General features: G+C 38.0%; 1 protein-coding gene across 1 annotated transcript; it reads right to left on the reverse strand.

The window, feature by feature from the left end:
* Nucleotides 1-15,037: 15,037 nt before the first annotated feature.
* On the reverse strand, nt 15,038-18,245 carry KCNA4 (potassium voltage-gated channel subfamily A member 4). Its single transcript, XM_049780084.1, has one exon. The coding sequence runs from the start codon at nt 17,458-17,460 to the stop codon at nt 15,502-15,504; it is 1,959 nt and encodes a 652-aa protein (XP_049636041.1). The 5' UTR covers nt 17,461-18,245; the 3' UTR covers nt 15,038-15,501.
* Between the last annotated feature and the right edge of the window lie 6,576 nt (nt 18,246-24,821).

Genomic DNA, 24,821 nt, shown 5'->3' on the forward strand with positions numbered 1-24,821 from the left:
GATGGGAATGTTGCACTGGTGATGGATGGTGTTCTTTACATGACTGAAACCCAAACACAATCATGTATGTAATCAAGGTGTTTAAATTTAAAAAAATGGAAAAAAAAGAAAGAAAGGATTGGTACACCACAACATTCAAGATGCCAAGTATACAAATTACTTTTAAAATAAAAGTGCCTTAAATTATCTGTACTTTCTATGAAATACCTAAAATTATCTATAGTACAGTCCTTGAATACCTTCCATGGAATCATCAATCTAAGGAAAGCTTTATTATATGATAGTTTTTGTTTGTTTCTGTATTTTAATTTTTATTTTTTTGAGGCCACACCCAGTAGTGCTCAGGGCTCACTCTTGGATCTACACTTAGCTATCACTCCTTGCAATATTTAGGAACTATCTGTGATGCAGGCATCAAACCCATGTGGCTGCTTGCTAGATAAGCACCCTACCTGCTATACTGTTTCTCCACCTGGTTTAAATCCATGTTCTATGGTGACAATGAGGTTTCCTTCTTAATGGAAGAGTCATATTTTGATATTAATATAAGACAATAATGGGCAGTCGTAACTACACGGTAAATCCCGTCTCTGTCTGCTTCCAACCAATTCCATAGACTCACTCTGTTCTGAAAAGAGATATAAACCAAGCCATAAAAAACCATGTGTACACTGGTAATACAGTCTAAAGCTGGCAAACTAGGAAGGAGAGGATGATCCAAACCCCACCATGCTGAAGCAGCACTTGCTGATTCACCCATAACCACTGTTTTGTATATGGTTCTGCTTCATCTCTCCTCCACAACTGTCTGCAGAAACACTATTCTGACCAAATGTCAGGTATGCCAGTATTGGGGTTGATAGTACCAGGATGTTTTTGGAGTGAGTGTGGGCACCCTCCTTGGCCCACCTATCTCATACATTCGGGAGACCTAGCATCCATAAGTACAGCCCCAACAAGAACCACAATAACAGTAGTAGTGTTTAAATTCCTAGAAAACTTCATTTGTTTAATGCTGCCATCCTCATAGAAACACACCAATTCAGATGCCAATGTGTAGCTGAAGTGGTTTAATGTTAAGAAATGAATGAAATAACAGAATGATCAGCTACCAACAAGAGCTTACTAAACTCTCTGCCAATGACTTAATGACTTTATTGGAGAAAAAAATAATTTTCACAAATTTGCTTGATACTGTACTTCTTTTTTTTTCTTTCTTTGCGTTTTTTTTCTCTTTTTTGTCTTTTTTGATTATTTTTTAATGATTTTACTCTCACTTATCTGAAAATAAATATATTACAGCTAACTATATCAACTATGTGATAGAGGTTCTTTAAATAAATATATTAAAATGATAACAAATACTTAATGTAATAATATATGGGCATGGAAAATTGCCCTACAAATATTTCTCTACAATAATCTGTGAAAAGAGAATGACACTTTTATATGCTAATTTTCTAGGAAAAAAAATCTGTATAAACTATTAGTCCTCCTTGGTAATGAATTAAGGTTTTACTTAAAAATAAAGCTTCAAGGGTCTCAAACTTGCGTCCCGCAGGCCTTTTGCAGCTCTCCGTACAACATTTTGTGGCCCTGCCCTAGAGGAATCTTTTTTTGTTTTATTTTGTTTTAGTTGTTTGGGTCACACCCCCCAATGTTCAAGGCTTACTACTGACTTTGCACTCAAGGATCACCCCTACTTTGCCTCCTGTGGCCCCCAGGTAAATTGAGTTTGAGATCCTCCAGGTGAAGGATGTGTGGATAACATATTTACAATCACATGTATATATAAAGCTATCCTTTTCTTCTGAAAACATGCTGCTTTTTCAGAAGCACAAAATTTCATATTGTCAAACTGTTCTGAGAATATTCACACAGAGCTATTAAGCTATTTAACTTTTTAAATAGGTCTGGATTCTACCATAGACATTTATCTGAGGTCTCATATGCAGTATTCTAACTCACATTACTAAAATTAGATTTTTTTAAGGTAAGTAAAGCTCTGATATATTTTAAGTGACTTGGCTTCCATTAAATAAGCCACACAAAATGTTTTGACATCCACTACTTCAGATTCTTTCAGAAATTATAAATAAATATGCCTTTCCATCTCCAATTTTCAATGTGTAAAATAAGTTGTAAGACTGATTTTCTCCTTCATACCATAATAATGAGCAATTCAGCTCTATGCTATAAGTTTTCCAATATTTATGTGCCAGCTAATTTAAGCTTACTTATACATTTTTAAATTTGCATAAACTTTCATAGAAAATTGTGAAGAAAAAAATAGAAACTTGGTTTTAAGAAAGCACATAAATAATTATTTTTCTTCATGTACAGAATGTCAGATTTTCAATGCACAGGAATTGTTGCAGTTTGCTATAACACAACGTAAAAGTCTCACAAGATAATGGCTTTACAATTAAAGATATTCTTCAGACCAAAAAAGGAGCAATTTAAAAAGCCCCAAATTTAAAGTGAATTCAAGAAACATTTGATACTAATGGCTTTAATGAAGCTGAATTGAATCAATGACTTCACAATGCCAGATAATCAACTTGGCTTTTTTTCTTCACTGACTGGACCAATTGTTTTGGCTTCAAATGAAGCAGCTTCAATTAAAGATAATGGTTGTTTGCCTTGAATGAGACTAATGTATGTTCTAAAACACTCAGAAAACAAATAGAATGACTCAAAGTAACATTTCATAGAAAAACGTCTGATATGTTTCATAAAAGTTGTTCTTAGGAAGTCAACTGTAACTGGAGAGAAGTGAAAGTTTTACCACAAAAATTTAAAAAAAAAGGGGGAGATAAAGAAAAAAAGAAACCAAAATGAACACAACGAAAAACAGAGAGAAAAACTGTACAAACTTCATTTAAAATGTGAAATCCATAAACTCAAGATAAATAAATTGGACATCTTGAAAACAAATGGAAACGAGCAAACACCTTTGGAATCTGATTAATGGACACAGAAAGCACCTCAGAAAAATCCCCAACCAACCCAAAAGACCCAAATTTTTAGTCAATGTAATTCATGCCTTGTCACTAGCCCTACCTAGACAGAAAATGCCCAAAATATCAATTAATTTTGCATTTACCAAGAAACATACTTAGTTGTATACTCAAGCCAACCATTTTAAATGCATCATCAATTCCATTTAGTTTCCTAAGAATGAAAATACAAATGAATATTTGTTTTTTGTATCTAGAGCATAAAAGGTTCTGGAAAACATTGACTTTGTAATAAAATACATTATTATTCTTTATTGTTTCACTGATGTTATTTAAAAACTTCTCTCTGAGTTATAATTTAATCACATGCTAGTATATAAAAGAAACATAAATATTGGGGATTAATAAAAGTTTATGTACTTGAACACACTGGCTACTGCTATTACTCATGTAAAAATCATTTGAAAAAATGACAAATTAAAGTTACATTTACTGTGCAGTTATAGAAAATAAGGCACGTTACAGAACACATGATAAAATTATTAAACATATTATTAAAGATTGATAGCCTAACAATTTACTCTCTCTAAGGAAAAACCAGGCTCAGTTATACATAGAGTCTAGAAAATATAGAACGGTAGTAGAATTCTGTGACTTTGAAAAATGAACTCTTCCATTTACTCAAAAATACTAGTGTCAGAAATGTAAGTGTATTTACAGATTGAAATATGTGCATAGCCTAGTCACCTGGTATGAACTTGACCAATATCTGTTGGGGAAAAAAAAAGAGATGGGTAATATATAAAACATTGATCCACCCTTTTCATTCTAATTTTAGACCCAGCTGAAGAATCTACAAGCAGCACCTGAATTAAAATTGTCCCTTTCACAAAGCAAAGCAGTTTTATCAACCTGCAAATCACAAACAACATCGATCGTACTGTCTTTGGACTTCAAGCCCTCTAGTCAGTGTTGAAGTTAGTCACAAAGGGACCGGCCTAAAAATAGACTGGAGAGTGAGAGCCTGGGAGGCTGCCTGCTCTGTCAGCTTCTCTTGCCAACAGTGAATGGAAATCTCAAGCCATGTTTTGTCGTGTGTACACATTTCCCCTGAAGCAAATAAATGTAAAAGCCAAAGCATAGCTTTAGTAGCCTAAGGAATATCGAAAGAGGCATTTTTAATATTGGTAAATTAACTGTGGGTGCCTAGAAAAAAGAAAGAAGTCTGCTATATCTAGCAAAGTGTTTGTAAAGTAAATAGTGAAACCTGTTTGCCCTTAATCTTTTTGATTAATTTCCTAATAACAACAGTTGCCACAGAGCACAATTTTTGCTATTATAGTCCTAGATCATTCCACACTGGGTTGTTTCTACCCAGTCATAAAGCATCTGGGTGAATATTGGAAAATACACCACTAATCATCCAGCTGTTTCTGAAAGCCCAGCTGTTGGATAATAAGCAGAAAATACCCAACATAATAACAGAACACCAGAGACCCACATTGCAGGTAATTGTAGAAGCTTTCTGGGTCTGCACTGATGACCTGATTTATAAAAATGGGAAGACATCTACCTGGATCACACAAACAAAGCAATCTCTAAGAAATCTGTAAACCATTACAGGAGTTTTTTGAACCTGGGCTTTTATGAAGTAAAATGTCAGTGGGGTGAAATCTGGTGGGATAAAATGGGGGTGCCAAGTGCTGACGTTGGCTATGTCTGCAGTTAAAAAAAAAAAGAAAAGCAACAGGCTTAATAATTGAGGGGAAAGTCTGAACAAGAAAACTAACGTAGAACCTTTAAACAGTTTATTTTGAACATGTTTATATTTGACTGGATATAATATTTGATCTTCTACTTCAATTTTCTTTTTTAAATCCTTTCAGGAGGGCAGTAAAATTGTTGAAAATTGAGTGACTCTAATCTCTCTAGAAAAGCATGTAACACAATTCCAGCTCTTCATAACTGAGTTGAAAAAATGTTTTCAGCATGCAATTTTCAGTTTACTTTAGCAATGATGGCAAAATTTATCCTATGCTAGACTGATCTCCAATAGTGATACTGTAAACAAACAAACAGAACATGGTAATTCCTAAACAAAGCTTCTCTCATCCAAATATTCTTCCCAGTCAGTCTCTTCAATGAGTAAAAATAATCGGGTGTGACAAAATTATTCACACCTTAAAACACTGTATGTGGCTTCATGTTTATCTATGTAATCTAACCCTTCCTTTCTCTACTGTTTCTCACACTCCCTTGAAAGTCTGTGAAGTATGTGGATTCTAGTAGTGAAATGACACCTCTCTCCTCTGTGGATGAGCAGCAGCAGTAACTAAATCAGCAAGGAGCATATGACAGCAAGTGGCTCTAATTATGTTGCACACACATTATGATTTTTTCCATCCCTCGAAGAATTATACACCAGCAATAACCAACATAAACACATCATTCAGCTCTATGTTAGTGACTTTCACTCCCAAAGCTAAAATTGGTTGCTTAATTCTGTTTTTTTACAGTAGCACATTAACATTCTGCATTAGAATGAGGGAAGGGTGTGGAATTATCCCAGAGAAATATAAATGCCCAAGTGATAATTTTCTAACTATAAAAAAAAATCTTTTTCACTTGAAAGAAAAGGTGGGATTTTTACTTAGGAAGACACAGCCCAATACTCAGCAACAGTTGAATGGTTTTGTATATGAGAGCCTTCAGAGTCTAAGCAAGGTATATTAAGATTTTGTAACATATACATAAATAACGTGCACTCACACGTGCAAAGAGTCATACCAATACTCAGGGAAGAATTGATTTACCTGGATTTCCGAGATTTGTAAGAATTAATGATCAAAATAATCTCTTTTCAAATTGAATGTGTGATTTTTGTCATAAAAACAATGACCTTATTTAGTCATAACTTCTTGAATCTTACTTACTACACTTCCTCTACCCTCTAGCCTCAATTAGCTCTGATTCTCCATACTAATTGTTGTTACTCCAAACTTAATATTTTTACTAGTTTCTCACTGACTAGATTATATCTGGGGAAAATAAATGAACTGTAAGAATACTAGGAACCCAAAAAATAATTCTGCTCTTCACATGGCTCCTGTCATCTAGATTCTAATATAACATGCATTTCCCTGAATAATTTTTATATACACTAATATCAGTTTCTGAACTAATTAATCAGAAATATTTTTATAAAATCACAAAAAGTTCTGTCAATTTCCAATAGCTCATTATCAAACTTTTTATCTGTTTTTCTAGGCGATAAAGTACTATGTAAAAGACATTAACTTCATAATAATGTGGAAAATATATGGGAAAAAAAACAGAGATTCCATCATCCTCTTCACAATTGGGAGTTAATGAATGAATATGTGTTAAATATCACTCCAAATAAACACTTTGAATAAAGACTATATCTCCAAATATCTTAGAATTTTTAAAAAATATTTTTGGGAATTCCCGAACTAGTGCTTCTGACATTTCTCTGCCAACTGGGCTCAATCCAAGAACCCAAGGACGAGATGCTGCTTACACCCTGTGATGCTAGGATTTACCTAAGTCATAAAGTCATATGGGTGGTGGTCAGGGTGCTATAGAGCTACACCAGGTAGTTCTTAGGGAGCATATAGTTCTGTGGATCAAACCAGGTTGGACTCATGTAAGGTTTGTGCCTTAATTCCTGTACTATCTCTTGAACCTTTGGACTTCTTAAAGTGTGCTATTTTTCAGATTAGTAAAATTTTGTATAATTTGTCATCTTTATCTTCTTATTACAAAACATTTTAATATTATGTAAATCATCTTAAAACAAAACATATTCGGGCCGGAGAGATAGCATGGAGGTAAGGCGTTTGCCTTTCATGCAGGAGGTCATCGGTTCAAATCCTGGCGCCCCATATGGTCCTCCCATGCCTGCCAGGAGCAATTTCTGAGCCTGAAGCCAGGAATAACCCCTGAGCACTGCCGGGTGTGACCCAAAAACCACAAAAAAAAAAAAAAACACTTATTTGCAAACATTAATATTGCAATAAGTGGCAAATAAACAATATATGTGTACTGCTATGTTCCCAAGAGATTCTATCACCTCTTGGTAGATTTCAGTTCAGTGGGAACATCATTAATTATTTCCTATCATGCCTGATAGCAAATGTAAGCCTCATTTAAATCATGATCCCTACCAATGGAAAGGAAACAAAATAAAGACTCATTCCAACTATCCACACCATTATAATTCTCCAGGGAAATCTTCACTCTAGTCAGGTATAAGTAAATTAAGTTTATAAATAGAAGAACACACATACACCATGTTAGTTAATGTGGTTTCTTATCACTGAAAGTTTGATTACTATAGCCCTAATGTCCCCAAGAAAAAGAGATTTCCCTTCTGTTTTATGGCTTTAAATGTGAATCCCATAAGGTCTGATAATGGAACAACACCACTTCCATCCTCCCTCTCCCATCAAACATTATTTGATGCTATAGTTCAACATGAAAGAATTAATAAAGTCACATCAATGAACTTTATAACAAAAATGCAGAGAAAGGGAGCTCAAGGGCTTAAAACAATGTTTTGTATTCAAAAGTTCCATCTCAGGCCCTATATTAGCACACAGGATGTGACCTCAAACACTGAGCTTGCAGTAACTTCTGATCACTGATAGAAATGGCCCCAAATTGAAAAACAAAACAAAAACACAGATAAAATGACTTCAAGCAAGTCTGGTTTTAGATGATATACATATATATGGAGCTGGAGAGATAGCATAGCAGTAGATAGTTTGCCTTGTACGAAGCCGATCCGCAATGGATAGTGGTTCGAATCCCGGCATCCCATATGGTCCCCTGTGCCTGCCAGGAGCAGTTTCTGAGCGCAGAGCCAGAAGTAATCCCTGATCGCTGCCAGGTGTGACCCAAAAACAAAAACAGACAAAAAATAAAAAAAATAAGAAAATATGCTTAAGATTTATGGGGTCTCATAGTTCAATGTTCATCAACCTCTTAACATCTGCAGTAGGCATGTATCCTTCATACTGGTCCCTGAGTCCAGTTATAACCAATAGTTATAACCAAAACTCTAGTCCATTGGTTTTTAAACTTTTTGCACATACAAAACAGAAGCAGTTCATAGGCCAGTGGTTAAAGGCCAATGAAATAGCATATTTTCCATATTATATGTATCATTCACAGAATGGTAATGATGTATATTTAAAAAGTATAATAAGAAAAATTCTATCTTTTTTATAACATAAGTTTTACCCTTCCAAGGAATGAAATGTCATACATGTTATGGGGTATGGGTTAATGTGGTTATATGTAATAAAAGAACCAGAATGGATGAATAGATAAAAAAGGCTTTTATATCACAGTCATGATGCAGTTTCACCATTTTTACAAAATATATGGGAATTAAACAATTAAACTTTCACATCACTTCGAGGTATCTCACTTTTTGTTGTTGTTGTTGTTGTTGTTGTTGTTGTTTCTAAGTCACACTCTGGCCAGTCCTCAGGGTCAATCATGACAATGCTCAGAAAACCAGGTGGTACTGGTGATCAAATCCAGGCCCCCTACATGCTAAGTATACACTCAATCTATTGCTCTTCCTCACTAACCTCAATACGTCTTTTTCAGTGCCTCACACAATTTATCTCAACTTTTGTAAGAATACAGAATATAAAATATATGCACATGGATCTATTATTTTTAATCAAGTAATCTAATTATTTTTAAACAGTGATTTTTTTGTGATTTTGGTTTCAGTATTGGGAATCAAACCCAGGGAATTCACATGCAAGGCAAGCATCTTCCTACCTGCCCTATTTCTCTGACCATCATAAATATAATTCTTTAAATCAGCATTAGCATAATTTTATTCAACCACTGGGGGCATTTACTTAACAGCTCCATGTTGAGATGAATATACACTGAAAAGCTAAGAAGCTGTTTATAAAAATTCCTTCATGCTTTCTAACTTTAACAATACTCCTGGGTTTACAAAATAATGAAGAAAATAGGTACATGTTCATTCAAAGTATATTTGCCATCATGCAATAATGACAAACATAGCATATTTAATATATCTTAGTTATCTTTAAATTACTAGAAAGACCACCACTGAGTTGGTATGCCTATCATTTTCACAGAAAATGGTGAATTTAATAATCTTTGAGAAACTTATTTCTGCTTTGTTATTCACTACATATGCCCTCTTCATTATCTCTCTGTAAGTTAGGGGCCATGACAAAGACAAACCCTAAATACTTCATTTTTTTCTGATATAAGTGACAAATGAGGTCTAAATAACAAATTTGGTTCCCCAGTTAGGTGCTACTTGATTTTTAGTTTCAGTATATTTCTTTTTTCTACATGCTTTATTTTTATTGTCTTGTTTTTTGTGACTCGGCACTTTCTTTGTTTTGTCAAGACCATAATTCTGAACCCCCATAAAACCAGCCTCCCATAAGACACTAGTTGAGGATAATCTGGAAAGCATAATTTAGGGGCTGGAATAAAATAGTTGATTCTGCATCAGCCATCAAAATCATTTCAACTGCGGTTCTTTGAATACAAATCCCCCTTCTAAGCTAATAACGACAGCAAACAGATAAAAAACTTCACTGCAAAAACAAAACAAACAAAAATAACTAAAATCAGCAGCACCCTAACAAGCAAATATGGAAATATATTTTCCTAAATGACAGCAAAACTCCTTATTTAGATACATAATTTGCCTAATACATCTATTCTAGTCTCACTTAGCACTATTACCCATCAGCCTGAAATGGGGGAAGCTAGAGGGAGTCTCATTTAGAGCCAAGCTTATCAAATACGTGCTATGTTTTTCAAAGCATGCTTCTCATTCTCTGGGATTAATTTATTTACCCATAAATAAAATAACCATATTTTCTGAACCTCTAATTGGGCCATATGGCCTGATATGTATTAGCATACTTTTTATGAAGAAGATACTGTAAGAAATTGGGACTGCTATGGAAACAGAAAACCAAAGCAGAAATAAAATTCATATCACAGTCTTATTCTTAATTTATATTTCAGAAGTACATATTCCCATTTACTGCAAAAAAAAAATAGCCTTGCTTTTTCCATCTTAAATACAAAAGACTCAGAAATCTTTTCTTAAATAAGAATACTGATCGTACACTAGAAAGCAGGTCTGACCTGCAATGGTCACATTGATCTGGAAAAGCCTGTGCTTCAAGTTGTCTTTTGTCAGGCAGGAAAATGAAGAGTTAACTTTTGTCCACACCAAATGACTCTGGTAAAATTAAGATTGACTTTTGTGCTGGGAATATTTCCTAAAACAGGCCTCTAAAACTCATTGGCAACTCATAATAATTCTAAACTGTATTAATTTTTAGAAGATATACAAAAATAAAAGCCATATTTTTCTTTATCATGTCCATGAACACATTACTATTTGTTCATTTTAGAATGGTAAACAGAATCTAGTTCCCACTTTATCTAAGAATAACTCAACACCAGGGCTGAGAAAACATAACTATCCTGAAAATCAACAATGAGCAACATCATTCCCAAAACTTTGGGGGAGAGGTGGATATTAGTGTTTATTCCAATGTGATTAAAAATGTGATTCACTAGTTAAAGTGCATGTCTGAAAATGGATGTGCATGTATCATACATAAAAAGAGAGAATATTTTCCTTAAATATGTCTTACTCATACTTTAGATTCTATTTCAGCACATGCTTAATGAAAAGATTTTCACAAAGCTTCAGCAACCTATTTAAAATTTGACACGAAAGCAGCAGTGCTTGTGAAATCCTACATGTGTCTAAGCATAAAATAAGTTCCCCAGCACAGGTCGGACTATTGTTTACTGACAAAAATGTACTATAACAAAGCAAGAAATCAAAATGTTTACTTACCAACTTTCACCATATGTATTCAACTAGATACTGAGGAGTTGTTTTTTAAGCAAATGCCTTTCCTTGCTTGAAAAGGAGTTTCAAAATACCTCTTATTTCTTGTTACCTTTCATTCTAAAAACAAAGTCCTGATTGTTTAACCTAAAAGTGAGACTTTAAACTATTTTGATTTTATTACTTCACTCTAAAATCTAAGCTAGTTATGACTTCTCCACAATTCAAATACTCTAATTCTACCACTTTAAATTGATATCTTCATTAGTGCTTTGTTTTGTTTTGCTTTATTTCCATTTTTACTAACAAAAAAGAATTTATGCTTTTACAATGAAGCAAAACCTGAAAAAAATGTTCTTTCTGTATTGGTTTTGCAGCAGCCATTCAACAGTCAATGCATCTCCAACAGCAATAGTGACCTGTTTCTTCTCTGGGAACTGCTTTCTACAAGCTGCATATTATCATAGCACTCAGATTTTGTAATACATTAATGTCCTATTTTATGTTATTAGGTGAATGTTATTTGGTGAATAACTAGATTGGTTGAGGAACACATGTAAAAGTGTGTTCATATACACTTAGGATAATTTCTTTTGCAATGTATGTCATTGCAATTTCAGAAAGTTTTCTAGAGATTTTCTACTTTTGAATAGTCAGGAAGACCTGTATTCAGGAAATAGTAAAGCAGTCTAATATTTTAATTCTGCAGTAGACTGTTAGTATTGAAAGCAATCACATTAGAAAGTAGTTCAGTATCCCATTTGACATTTAAAAAAGAAGAGAAATTGAGTATTATGGAGGTCAACAAATCAGCTGTCTTTATTCCTAATCAGTAATTGTAATTCATCTGGCTCTCACTCACTCCCTTTTATAGGGATTTTTTTCCCTCCCTTCTCTGTAAATTTTTTATTTGTTTGTTTGTTTTGGGTCACATCCATTTGACACTCAGGGGTTACTCCTGGCTATGCACTCAGAAATCGCCCCTGGCTTGGGTGGAGGCGGAGGATGGAAAGCTTTCCAACCTCACTAGTCTTGCAAGGCCTTACCTTAAGTGCCACCTCTCCGACCCCTCTTCTCTGTAACTGTTTTGTATAACTATTTTCTTTCAAGCATTTTCAATAAAAAAACATTGTGCCCATCATGTAGATAATCTGACTAGGATGATCCTTAAATATTGTACTTTTGGTAACATCTATTATTATCTAAAAAAATTAATTAGAGAATCTTTTATTCCAAAGAACACAAACCATTAAATAGGGCCATTTTTCTTTAGCTTACCCAGAAAATATGCCTGGGTGTCCCTAAGATGGTGAATTTCTGATATCAGGTTCAAATTTCCCTAGTAGTATATTTGTTAGTACAAAACTTTCAAAAATATTTCAAAAGCAAGTTGCTTAGCTTTGACTAATTAAAAAGCCATCAATCCACAATCATAATGAAGAATTTGATTTCACACATTTTCCTTAAGTGTTCTCTACAGACTGGAGGACTTTAATGTGTCTTTCTCTATGTGGAATCAAAATTCAGAGTCCTAAAATAAATGTAATAAATACACTACTATAGGCAGTGTGGAAACAAACAAAAGTAAAACAAACATGCATGCATTTAATAACTTAATCATATTTGGTATGGGAACCCATGACTGCCTTTACATTACAAATTTTACCTTTACAAAACCATGTAGAGGGCCAGAGAGACACAGGGGTGGAGGCACGTGCCTATACACTGCCAACTACAGTTTGATCCTGGGCATAGTATGTGATCCCAGGTAATCCCAGAGCACAGAGTCAGGGGAAAGCCCTGACTACTATCAAGTGTGTCTTCCCACCCCACAAACTTAAATAAAAGAATAAAAAAAATAGTCATGTATAATAAAAGCAAACTCTAAAATGTCCCAATGACTAGATTTTCTGGATTCTCAGAATTGTTATTTCTAGTATATTTCCATTAAATGTGATGTAACTTATAAAATTTAGAAAGGAAGTATGATAGAAACAATGAAGCTCATTCTCTTTGCAGAGTCAATATTTTTACTTTTGTAATATAGAATGGTCAATAAAAATTCACTTCTAAAGAGCATTTGAACTAATTTAATATTATCTGACCTAGTTCGTTAGATACAGCAAAAGATACATTGTACCTTGAGCAGAATAAACTTTTTAATACCCAGACATGTCTAAGATAAAATTCCCCCAAAAGAAGAAAATTACACAATTATTCAGTGATAGCCTAACATGTGTCTGCAAATTAAGTTCTTGATTTTCATAGAATCCTAATAATACAATAAATTGTGTATTATGTATGAATATAATATATATTATATATAAATATACATATTTATATATGTTATAAATATATATGTATTTTCCCAGAGGAAGATTATCCAATTTAGGCACAATATCAAGCACTTATATAAGACTCAGTATTTCAGCACGTTCATATGTTCTCATCTGCTTACCATAACAACCCTATGAAGTAATGAATGCTTAATGTGTACTATGTATTGAGAAAGTTGGGGAGCAAAGATCTTGAGAGATTTTCAAATGAATGGCGACAAATTCAACTAACCTTATTTTAGTCTAACTTTTATTTTTTATTTCTCCAATCCTAAAATATATTAGAACCCAGCTCTGAAGTCTTGTAATATTCTTCACTCTGTTTGGTCTGCATATTCAGTCAACTGCCCTTGCTGCTGCTTATTTTTCCTCCAACTGATCTTCTAGAGTGACATTTCTCTTAAGTTAGGAGCAGAGGTGTAAAACAGTATAGTTTTGATTTTAGACTTATCAGACTTTGAATTTCAAATATCACTCCAGATTTATATAAATTTTAAATGATAATCTGTAGCTAAAACGTTTGGGAAAAGTTATTCTAGGTCTTTAATTTTTCTTTTTATCTTTTTTTTTATTTTGGGCCACACCCCATGATGTTCAGGGGTTATTCCTGGGTATGCACTCAGAAATCACTCCTGGCTTGGGAGTCCATATGGGACACCGAGGTATCAAATCGCAGTTCGTCTTGGGTCAGCCACATGCAAGGCAAAAGCCCTACACTGCTGTGCCATTGTTCTGGCCCCTTTAATTTTTCTTGTTTACTATTATCTAAGGTCATTTATATAGGTTGATACCTGACAAAGTATTTTTTTCCTACTCTAAGATAATCATTTTGCAAAGTGCAAGTTAAAATTATTAGAGAATGATGCCTCTTACTTACTCTGAGTTTATATCTCATTATGACTTCATAGTATAAGCCCAATCATTAGCTAATACCTTACATTCTAGGATACCTCACTGTGAGTTAATTTAGGTGTCATAAACTTTCTTTAAAAATAGTGGTGATATTGAAACCAAATATTTTTACACAGTTATTTCTAATATCAAATTCAGCAAATAGAATGCTCTATTCCAAGGTGAACTGTCACATACTGTACTTATAAAACTGCACAAAGAAATCAACTTAATAAATCTAGTATTTATGTTGCGCATTTAATAGAAAAGCTCTTAGGCCATAATCACTGTAGCTGCTGGGCACCTTATTTCTTCAGAAATTCTTTCAGTGCATGCATTAACTTTGGTTAATAATTATAAATTTAAAAGGCAGAAGAATATTTAAAATAGTATAGTTTCAGAAGCATCATTTTAACAGACCAATTTCAAAATATTCAGTTGTTAATAGTTCCTTTGCAGTTTAATTATTTAGATTTTATAGAGGGAATAGTGTGCTGTTATCTGCGTGGCCATGAATTTCACACAAAGAAAAGAAGAAAACAATAAAATAAGACTAAGAAATCATTCTTCCAATGATTGTCATTGTCATTAGTAAACATTCACAGTATGATGTCTCTCTCAGTCTCCAGCATATCAAGTAGTGCAAAGGAAAGAAAAAAAATCCAGTCCTGTTATCTGTGAACAAAACTTTTTACATTTTCTCCAATTTCATTTCTTCCATAATAATAGACAACTGCTGTCACATCATACCAAAATTATAATAAAATATAATCAATTTCTAAAGGCCCCTGCAGCCTTTTTAAAAGTTAATTTCCAGTTAAAAATAAACTTTAATTAAATCCAAGATAAAATTGTGACCTATATTCTATTAAATAATCCACTTTCTTTTTTTACACAGTAATTCTTACATTTTTTTAAAAAAACAACTATAGAATCCAAAGATGAGATGTTATTAAAGCACTGATAAATGACTGTTCAACTTCATTATGTCTTACATAGTAAATACTTTAAAATGCCAACTTTTCCCATCACTGCACAACTACTAACAATGTTGACAATTTACTTACACATACATACAGCCCTTACATACGACAACACACACACACACCCATATTCTCTCCTTGAAACCATCTTTACTTTTAACCTCTTTTCCTATTAATGTGCAAAATTTTTGCATTCTAGTAAAAAATATAAAGATAGTTTTGCTCCTATTTAAACCTCCCTTCTTCTCCAAGATGTATCATTTATTTGATATGTAATACAGATTTAGTAACAATTATGCCATGTATAACCATTAAATGGCGTACTACTATATGCATTGGGTTCATTTGCATATTTCATTTTCATTACTGTACTCTATGCATAAATATATTTGGAGAGCTGGGACTGGGGGTTGGAGACAGATTCACACATCAGTCTCCACAGCCTTCGCATTTGAACAGTTGTTTTTATCTGTCTCACTGTCATCCCCCTTTCCCTGACACTTCTCTTCCTTTGCACAGAGAGATTCCTTAACTCCTTCTTCCATCTCTAGATACTCTGACTTGTCCCCCAGGGAAGAAGAAGTAGAGCTCCGAAATTTCTTCAGCAAATTAGAAGGGAGATAAGGGCAACTGACTGCGTTCTGTGTCAATTGTGTCTGTTCCTCATTTTCAGTCTCTCTGTGATAGAAATAGTTAAAATTAGAGACAATCACTGGCACTGGCAAAGCAATGGTTAAGACACCAGCAATGGCACACAAGGACCCCACAATCTTGCCCCCCACAGTGATGGGCTTCATGTCCCCATAGCCCACAGTTGTCATGGTCACCACAGCCCACCAAAATGCATCTGGGATACTTTGGAAATGGGTCGTTGGTTCATCTGCCTCTGCAAAATACACAGCACTGGAAAACAGGATGACCCCAATGAAGAGGAAGAAGATCAGAAGGCCCAGTTCCCGCATGCTGGCTCGGAGGGTATGGCCCAGGATCTGCAGGCCCTTGGAGTGCCTGGAGAGTTTGAAGATCCGGAATACACGGACCAGACGAATGATCCTGAGGATGGCAAAGGACATGGCCTGCTGTTGCTGCCCATTGCCACCCTCCTGTTGCTGGGCCAAGTCAGTGCCCAGTGTGATGAAATAAGGCAAAATGGAGACAATGTCAATGATGTTCATGATGTTCTTGAAGAAGAGGGCCTGGCTGGGACAAGCAAAGCAGCGGACCACAAACTCAAAGGAAAACCAAACAATACAGACTGTCTCCACGATGAAGAAGGGGTCATTGAATATAGTGTGCCCTGAGTTCTCCAGGTGGGCTGCTGCGGTGTCATTCAACAGCCCACTGTGCCCACCCGCACTCAGTGCCATAATGAGATCCCTGTCATCCCTAAACTCAGGCAAGGTTTCCAAGCAGAAGATGACAATGGAGATTAGGATGACCAGGACAGAGACGATGGCTATGCCCCTAGCTGGACTGGAGCTCTCTGGATACTCAAAGAGAAGCCAAATCTGCTTCTTAAATTCATTCTCTGGCAAGGCTCTGTCCTCCTCCTCTCTCACAAAGCCCTCGTCCTCCCGAAATTTGAGCAGGGCCTCCTCTCCCAGCTGATAGAACTTCACCTCCTCGGTAAAAATATCAAAGGGGACATTGACGGGCCTCTTCAGGCGGCCTCCTGACTGGTAATAGTATAAGATGGCATCAAAGCTGGGCCGGTTCCTGTCAAAAAAATACTCATTACGCAAAGGATCAAAGTACTGAGTCCTCTTCTCAGGGTCCCCCAGCAAAGTCTCTGGAAACTGGGCCAGAGTTTTCATCTGGGTCTCAAATCGCAGGCCTGACACGTTGATCACCACACGTTCACAGCAGTCACTGTAGCGGACTGAACTGTAGCCACCGCCTTCGTCCTGAGGCAGCAGGTCTGTGTAGGAACACTCATCACCATGGTCATCCTCGCTATAGTAAAATCTCCCCTCCTCTTCTTCGTCCTCCTCCTCGTCCTCCTCTTCCTCTTCCTCACTCAGCTCCCTCAGAATCTTCTCCTCAGAGCCACTGGGCATGAGGTCGGAGCAATGAGGAAAGCTGCTCTGACGGTGGTGGACCTTCTTCTTCTCTGGCCGCTGCCTCTTCCTCCTCCGGCTTCCCCGGCTGCTCTGAGGGTCATGAGAGCTGCAGGCCCCCCGGGATTGGTGGTGATGGTGGGAGCCCCCTCCAGAACCACCACTTCCTTCCACTGCGGCTGTGGCTGCTGCCACTGCTGCTGCTGCAGCTGCCCTGGAATGAGCGAGTCTCTCCCGCTCCCGGGCCCGAGCTTGAGCTGCATAACCATAAGGCATATGACTGTTGCACCCTGAGCTTTCCGCACTCACCATTGCAACCTCCATGGTGGTGGTTTGGGGAAATGGCTGGCTCCAGTGGTAGAAGACGAAGAGAAAGAAAAGGAGGACAACTTTTTGGGCAGCTTCTTTTCTCACCAAATTAAGGTAAGTTTGGAACCCTTCAGCAGATTGCTTGGAAGACTAAGGATATTTTCAGTCCAACTTTGCATTTTCTGTTTTTAAATCAGCACAGCCTAAGCTCTTTCTTCCCAAGGATCTGATGTTGCTTTCCAGAGCTCGATTGATCTAGCTAAATAACCCAGCACACTCACGCCCAAGTCCAAGTACCTTGGGATCTCTCCAATACCTGTTTTAGAGTAGATTTCAAATTTGGACATACATCTGGGATGCAGTGGATGCTGCTGCCGAAAAATTCAAACGCAGCAAGTTTAAGACAGAGAGCACTTGTGTTTGGAGAAGTGGATATGTTTTTCTGCCATGAAAAAAAATGTCCAATGCTTGGTCCATCAAATTTAAATGAAATGCAAATGGGCTTTTAGTTTTAGCACTTGCTTTCTACTGATGGCTTGACCCATCTTAGCATGTGACTTGAAGTGTGTCCAGCCATTACCACATAAAGCCTATCAAGATGATCCTAGGTTCTCCCCTGAAGTTCATCACAGGCTTGCTGGGCCCAGGGGCAATGCCAAGCTATTGACAGAGGCAAAGACACTGGGAGGTAGAGAAGATGCAAGATGAGATGTCAGCAAGGGCAAACCCGACTCTACGGTCTCCATAGAAATCAAGGAAATGCAGAGCATCCTTCAGCTAAAAGCATGCAGAAGAAGCACTTCACCTGAAAAAAGGAAGGGAAATAAGCACAGGAGAAAAATACAAAGTAGTATCACATGTAAAGAGCAAATTGAGTGTTCCTCTTACAAAACTTTTTTCTCTGGTCCTTACACAAACTATAAAAAACACCAAGAGACCGTGCATTTCCAAAGAGTGGGGGACTTTTTATATCCCCTATTACTAAATAGCCTTTTTCCTTCTTCTTTTAACATGATTTCAGTTGTCTCTTTTTGTGGCATCTCAATTATTTTTCCCTTCACCACTTTTGACCCATAAGGCACTTCAATTTTCCCTTTACCAGGACTTAATTTACATTGTCACTCTTGATGCCATGAAAAGTTATGCTGTCATTTTACAACAGCTCCCATCATTCTTTGGTCCTAATGTATTTTTAAACTGTCGCTTCATACAGTATTTCCAAATTTTGTGCCTTCCCCACCACTGTCTTGATTCAGCAGCAGTGAGATCAGAAAGAGCAGTTGTTTTGTTATGTTTTTTATCTAGGTTCTGCTACTTGACAAAGTTTTGATCACCTCACCTACAAAGTATGGATTATACACAACTGGCCTCATCCCACTTTTGTAAATAATCAATAAGATAATGGATTTTGACAGCATGGCACAGAGCCTTGTACAAAATAAATTTCAATTAATATAGATAGCTAAAAATAAAAATTAGAGCAACCTAAGTGGTTTTTTTTGGGGGGGGGTGCCTACAGTGCTCAGAGCTTATTCTTGACTCTGCACTCAGGGATTAACCTTGGTAGGTATGGGGAACCATCTGGGGTGTCAGGAATCAGACCTAGGTCAGTTGTTTACAAGGCAAGCACCCTACCCACTATACTATGGCTCCAGTCTCACAACCAAAGCTTTTTCAATCTATCTACCCACCTCCAAATGTGTGTTTTTGCCACAATATAAAGTAGGAAAAGGACAATGTGGGGGAGATCCAGGACATTTTGAGACTTGCTGATGGCCTGTATTAAGTTGGCAATCTCTGAAGCTTGTCCCTGTTGTTGTTTTCCTGTTTCCTAGACTCCAGAACACTCCCTCCCACTGCAGTATAAGAGCTAATCCCTGTTTCTACAATATCTAATAATCATCTCTTTTTGTAGTTCTTCTATGTTCACCCAATTGTCCTTCCTACACACTTTCAGGGATATATTTACTTATTTTTGCATACCTAGTTTGTGGAGACTGTTTGCATCTTATCATACCTTCTCTCCTATAATTCAATCAATCCCCAATAATCCCACAGCACCCTTTCTCTCTCTTTGTCCCCTCAATTTCAGTGTCAATTACTCTGTTTCTGGCTCCTGGGTGCATCTTCCTTGAAGCCCAGCTCTGTCTCAACTGCTGCCTATATTCCTGATCCCTATCTCTTCCTTTCCTTAGTTTGCACTGCCTAAGTACCAGCTAATGTATCTTCACAGTCATGAGCTGCAAAAATTCCTGCCCCAATTGCCTGTCTCCTCCTATTTCCTTCATTCAGGACTTCCAAGAATGAAGAAAGTGTGGCCTAGAGAATTGAGGAGGATAATGACAGAATTCAGGGCATCTAGCAGCTTCTATTCTTGGAATCACTTGGGGAACATAAGAGAAATGGTTTTTTGGATCCATTAATGGGGCTTCAGTCTCTTAACCACCTGCTGCTCCTTGCTGAATAGTGTCAGCCTCGAAACCTAAACACACCAGAGTTTTAGAAAGTGACAAGCAAGAAATTGGTACACAAAGGGCTTCTCAATCATCTATCTCTTTCCAATCATATATAATCTTACAGTAAGAAATTGGATTGGGACACAGAGTAAAATAAAATATGAAGGTATCTCAAATCTCACACACCTTTGCCAGGTTCCTAACAAACTGCCACTCAAATTGTGATCCACAAGAGGATTCCAAATCACCTTTTACAAAACCACCTCAAGTTGCACAAAACATAAGATGGTCAGCTCAGCATCCTTGAAAGACTTTCACAGACCAAAATAACCTGAGAGTTTGCTCAGTTGCTTTTCAGTTCCCTCAAAGTAGTTATAATACACTATTGAAACAAAGCCCCTGCATAACCAAAGTGTCTGAGCCTTTGTATACTATGCATACTCTCCTCTTCAGCCCAAACCATTATCCAAAGGTCAAAACATGAGGGGACTCTTCTGATACACCCACTGGGCTCAAGCTCTAGACCTGAACTCTTTTCCACTCTGCATCATATAAGTTCCAATTTTTAAATCTTTAATTTATGTAGGATGTCAATGTTTATCAAACTCACTCCTTTACCCTACAAAAACCAAAGTATCTTCCTTTTAATTGGCTACCAGTTACCTCACTATTCCTAATATTTAAAGTAATAATAAAAAGAAAAAGAAAACATTAAAAAAAAAACATCCTCCCAGAAAATCTGAATGGTATTACATAGCTCTTTCCTCTCAAGGTATTCATGACAGGAGAATATATATCCAAACCGACTCCCAGGCATCTTGAGCTGGTGTGGGTGGGTGAGGTGAGAGGTGGCTTTGCAGGGCAATTTCCCTTTCTTTAACCTTTAAACTACTAGCAATGTGTATACTGCCTTTCCCCCAACCCCGAAAGCCCCCAAACAACCTTCTAACCTCCAGCCCCTCCTCTTCCCACCCCCACCCTCCTCAACTGCAAGGCTGTGAGATTTCAGAGCTAGTTCTTGCAAACTGTTTTTAGGGTGGTCCCTGAACCTTTATCAGGGAAAGCGAGAAAGCCAAAGGAGCGAATGAGAGAATCAGAAAGGCCAACATCATGAGAAATACACACTACCACGCACACGCCATTTACACGCTTGGTCCCTGTGTGTTGCTCAAGTGCTCGGAAAAAAAAAATGCACGCAGATCCAAACATTGGGGAGAGGCGGCAGCCTTTCCAACTGGATCGCCAGCTAAGCTGTTCCCAAAGGAACGAAACCAGTGAGTCTGGGAGGAGGCAAAGGATGCTAAATCTAAACCCCACCTCGCAGTGGGGGGGGGGGGGTACGACATCTTTAATCGCGCCCTCGCCTCCAGACCTGGGTTCCCGCTCCCGCACATTAAAAAGCAGGGCGCACGCATCCCATTCCCCCAGGGTTGGGAAAAATAACAACTGCTAGCCCCCCGGAGCGTCGCGCAGCATCTGCACCTCCCTTCTCCCACCTCCTGGTTATTTTTAACCGCCTTCCATTCATGCCCTTCTGTCACATTCCCGATATTATTTATCCCTCAAATGCCCACTGCTTCTTGATAGCCAAAAAGAGAGGAGCGTGAAAGCAAGATAAGAGCGGTTTCATACTTACCGTTCCCAGGAGGGGTGCAAAATAAAAAAATGAAAGAAAGAAAAACAAAACACCAAAAACAAAACAGGTTGCTTGTTTGCCCCCCGCCCCCTCAATCTGCAACAGCTGGAGGAAAAAAAAAGAACGATCTTGAGAGAGGGGGGCCGAAAGAATCACTCCGGTGTGGCAGGTGGAGGCTCTGAAACATCCATGAAACAAGTTCAGTCGGCTTGGGGGTGGGTGGGAAGAAGGATGGGAGGAAGGGAGAAGACACCAAGTCCTAGCTGCGGAGTCAGTCCGAGGATGGGGGAGCAGGGCTACCCCAGGCAAGACCCCAAGATGACTGATTCCTCTGGAGTTCGGCACAGGAGGGTTGAGCTGAGTTAGGAAGTCAAGGTTTTCCCCCCAGAGAGGGGAAAGAAGAAGGAGAAGCGGCAGCCAAATCCTAGACAGCAGCGATCACTTGTTAAGCCCGAATTCCTCCTCCTCCTCCAACATCCATCCCTCTCGCTCTCGCTGGCTGCCGGAGCAGCAAACACGCCTCCCCTGGCCGCGAACGCGCGCGGGCCAGAGGCGGGGCCAGGGCCGTGCCGAGGGTGTGGCGTTGCGGGGCGGGTACAGTCACGACGCCACCCGCCCGGCCCCCCAATCCCGTACCCCGACGCCTGCCCAGCTTTGGGGTGGGGAGCTCGCGCGCGCTCGCCTTTCCAAGAGGTCCTAGATCTCGCCCCTTAACGCCAGGCGTCGGCCCCAGGAGCGCAGCTGTCCACCCTGAAGTTGAAACTGGGGCGTCCCGACTGCGAAGTGGGAGCCCTAAGAGACATGTGGAAGGTGGGGGCAAGAAGGGAGGCTGTAGGGGACCTCGACGGCAGAGCCACTCAAGAGCCCTGGCTTTCTGGATTTCTTCCTAGGCCCCTAAAGTGCTTTCTCCACACCTCTCCTGCAGCGTCATACTGGACTTGCGGGACTGGAGGTGTAGGGGAGGCTTTAGTGCATCTCTTGAGGGTGCATCCCTTGGTCTTGCACCTCCCTTACACAGAGTTTGTGGGTGGGGTCTGGAGTCCTTCACGCTCCAAGAAGCTGAAGTAGAAACCCAAATTCGGAGTGAGTGCGGCGACGGAATTGGCACAACCCCCGTGTGGGGTGCAAGTCTGAGAGTAGGGAAAGTCTGGGGGCTCTGACAGGTGAGAGCTCCGCTGCGTGGGTCCCGGTTAGGAAGGGGAGAAACTCAAAGTAAACCTGTTGCTGTGATAAAGAGAAATACGACCAGAGAGAGATTTGGCTCCCTGGAACACCCTTTTGGTGGTCAGAGCTAGGAGCACGGAGTCTGATAAGTGAGGATGAAGTGGCCTCATCTTCTAGGACCGCCTAGTAGTAGGCTGCTCTTTAGGTGGTTGATGCACGAAATGCTTCTGGATATAGACATAAATAGGAAGTTCCTTCAGAAGCGCAGAAGAAAGAAAAGAAAAGGAAGAAGGGGGAGGAAGGGAGGGAAGAAGGGAAGGAAGGAATAAGGAAGGAAGGGAAGGAGGGTGGGAGGGAGGGAGGGAGAGGGAGGGGAGGGAGGAAATTTCTGAAAGAAAACAAGGAAAGAAAGAATGAAGAAAAGAGAGAAAGAAAGAAAGAAAGAAAGAAAGAAAGAAAGAAAGAGAAGAAAGAAAAAAGAAAGAAAGAAAGAAAGAAAGAAAGAAAGAATAGAAAGAAAGAAAGAAAGAAAAGAGAAAGAAAGAAAAGAAAAGAAGGAAGGAAGTAAGGAAGGTAGGAAGGAAGGAAGGGAAGGAAAGAAAGAGAAGAAAAGAAAGAAAGAAAGAAAAGAAAGAAAGAAAGAAAGAAAGAAAGAAAGAAAGTAAGAAAAGAAAGAAGAAAAAGAGAAAAAAGAAAGAAAAATGAAAAGAAAGAAAGAAAGAAAAAAGAAAGAGAGAAAGAAAGAAAGAAAAAAGAAAGAAAGAAAGAAAGAAAGAAAGAAAGAAAGAAAAGAAAGAAAGAAAGAAAGAAAGAAAGAAAGAAAAGAAAGAAAGAAGAAGAAAGGAAAGAAAGAAAGAAAGAAAGAAAAAGAGAGAAAGAAAAAGAAGAGAGAAAGAAAGAAAGAAAGAAAGAAAGAAAGAAAGAAAGAAAGAAAGAAAGAAAGAAAGAATGAAGAAAGAGAGAGAGAAAGAAAGAAAGAAAGGAAAGAAAAGAAAGAAAGAAAGAAAAGAAAGAAAGAAAAGAAAGAAAGAAAGAAAGAAAGAAAGAAAGAAAGAGAGAAAGAAAGAAAGAAAGAGAAAGAAAGAAAGAAAGAAAGAAAGAAAGAAAGAAAGGAGAAAGAAAGAAAGAAAGAAAGAAAGAAAGAAGAAAGAAAAAAGAAAGAAGAAGAAAGAAAGAAAGAAAGAAAGAAAGAAAGAAAGAAAGAGAGAGAAAGGAAGAATGAATTAGTGAATAGAGCCTATTGACATGCACACCTGGAACCTGGTTGGCACCCACACCTCGGGCACTTCTCCAGGCTCCCCCTGATGGGCTGAGCAAGCAGTGGCAGCAAGCACCCAGGCTTGCTCAAGCAAATCCGACCTTGGGCGTTTCAGCTGGCACTGAACCTGCCACTGCTCTCCTCAGCTGGCAGCTTTGTTGGAAGGCCCTATTGGGTCTTCTTTTGTGGCACTCAATTAATTATTAAGAGAAATATTCCCGAGTTGAATTATAGATATGCCCTGTGCTCACTCACCTCAGCTGTTGATTTGGAAGAGGACATCTGGAGGATGGCTTTCTGATGCAGTTTTTTTTTTAATCTTTGAAATAACAACAAAAAAAAAATTCACCCTGCAATCCGTGAAATAAAGGGGATAGGAGGAAGCAAAAGCAAAAAGGAAAAAATGCCCAATATAAGGCCTAGTATTTCTCATTTCTTCCATGTTGAGCAGTTTGAATTTGTTGTTAATAGGTGGAGAAACTCCAAGTTGCCCACAATCTCTGCTAAGGTCCTATGTCTTATTTCTTCCCCACTATACTTCCTTTCAGCAAACTGGAGTTGGCAGGGGGGTCAGGGGAGTTTCTCCAAAATAAAAATACAATCCTGTGCATCAGGGTAGAACCTCTGTCTTTGCATCTACAAAACCATATCGTTACTGTATCTATATATCCCAAAAGCAGAATTTATTGTCAGTTACTCAGGAGATACACTAAGAAAAAATGGACTAACTCCAAAATGAAAACTGAGATTGAATAATATACTAAAGATCACAGATCTATTGATGGTTGACATTTTAATTGGATTACATTAAAGCAATGTGAATTATGCTTCTATATACAATTTACTGTTAATTCTCACCATG

This window comes from Suncus etruscus, chromosome 9 (assembly GCF_024139225.1).
Source record: "Suncus etruscus isolate mSunEtr1 chromosome 9, mSunEtr1.pri.cur, whole genome shotgun sequence".
Taxonomy (NCBI): Eukaryota; Metazoa; Chordata; class Mammalia; order Eulipotyphla; family Soricidae; genus Suncus; species Suncus etruscus.

Bases quoted from the DNA above. Each gene is read 5' to 3' on its own strand.
- KCNA4 (XM_049780084.1), bottom strand. From the start codon at position 17,460: ATGGAGGTTGCAATGGTGAGTGCGGAAAGCTCAGGGTGCAACAGTCAT.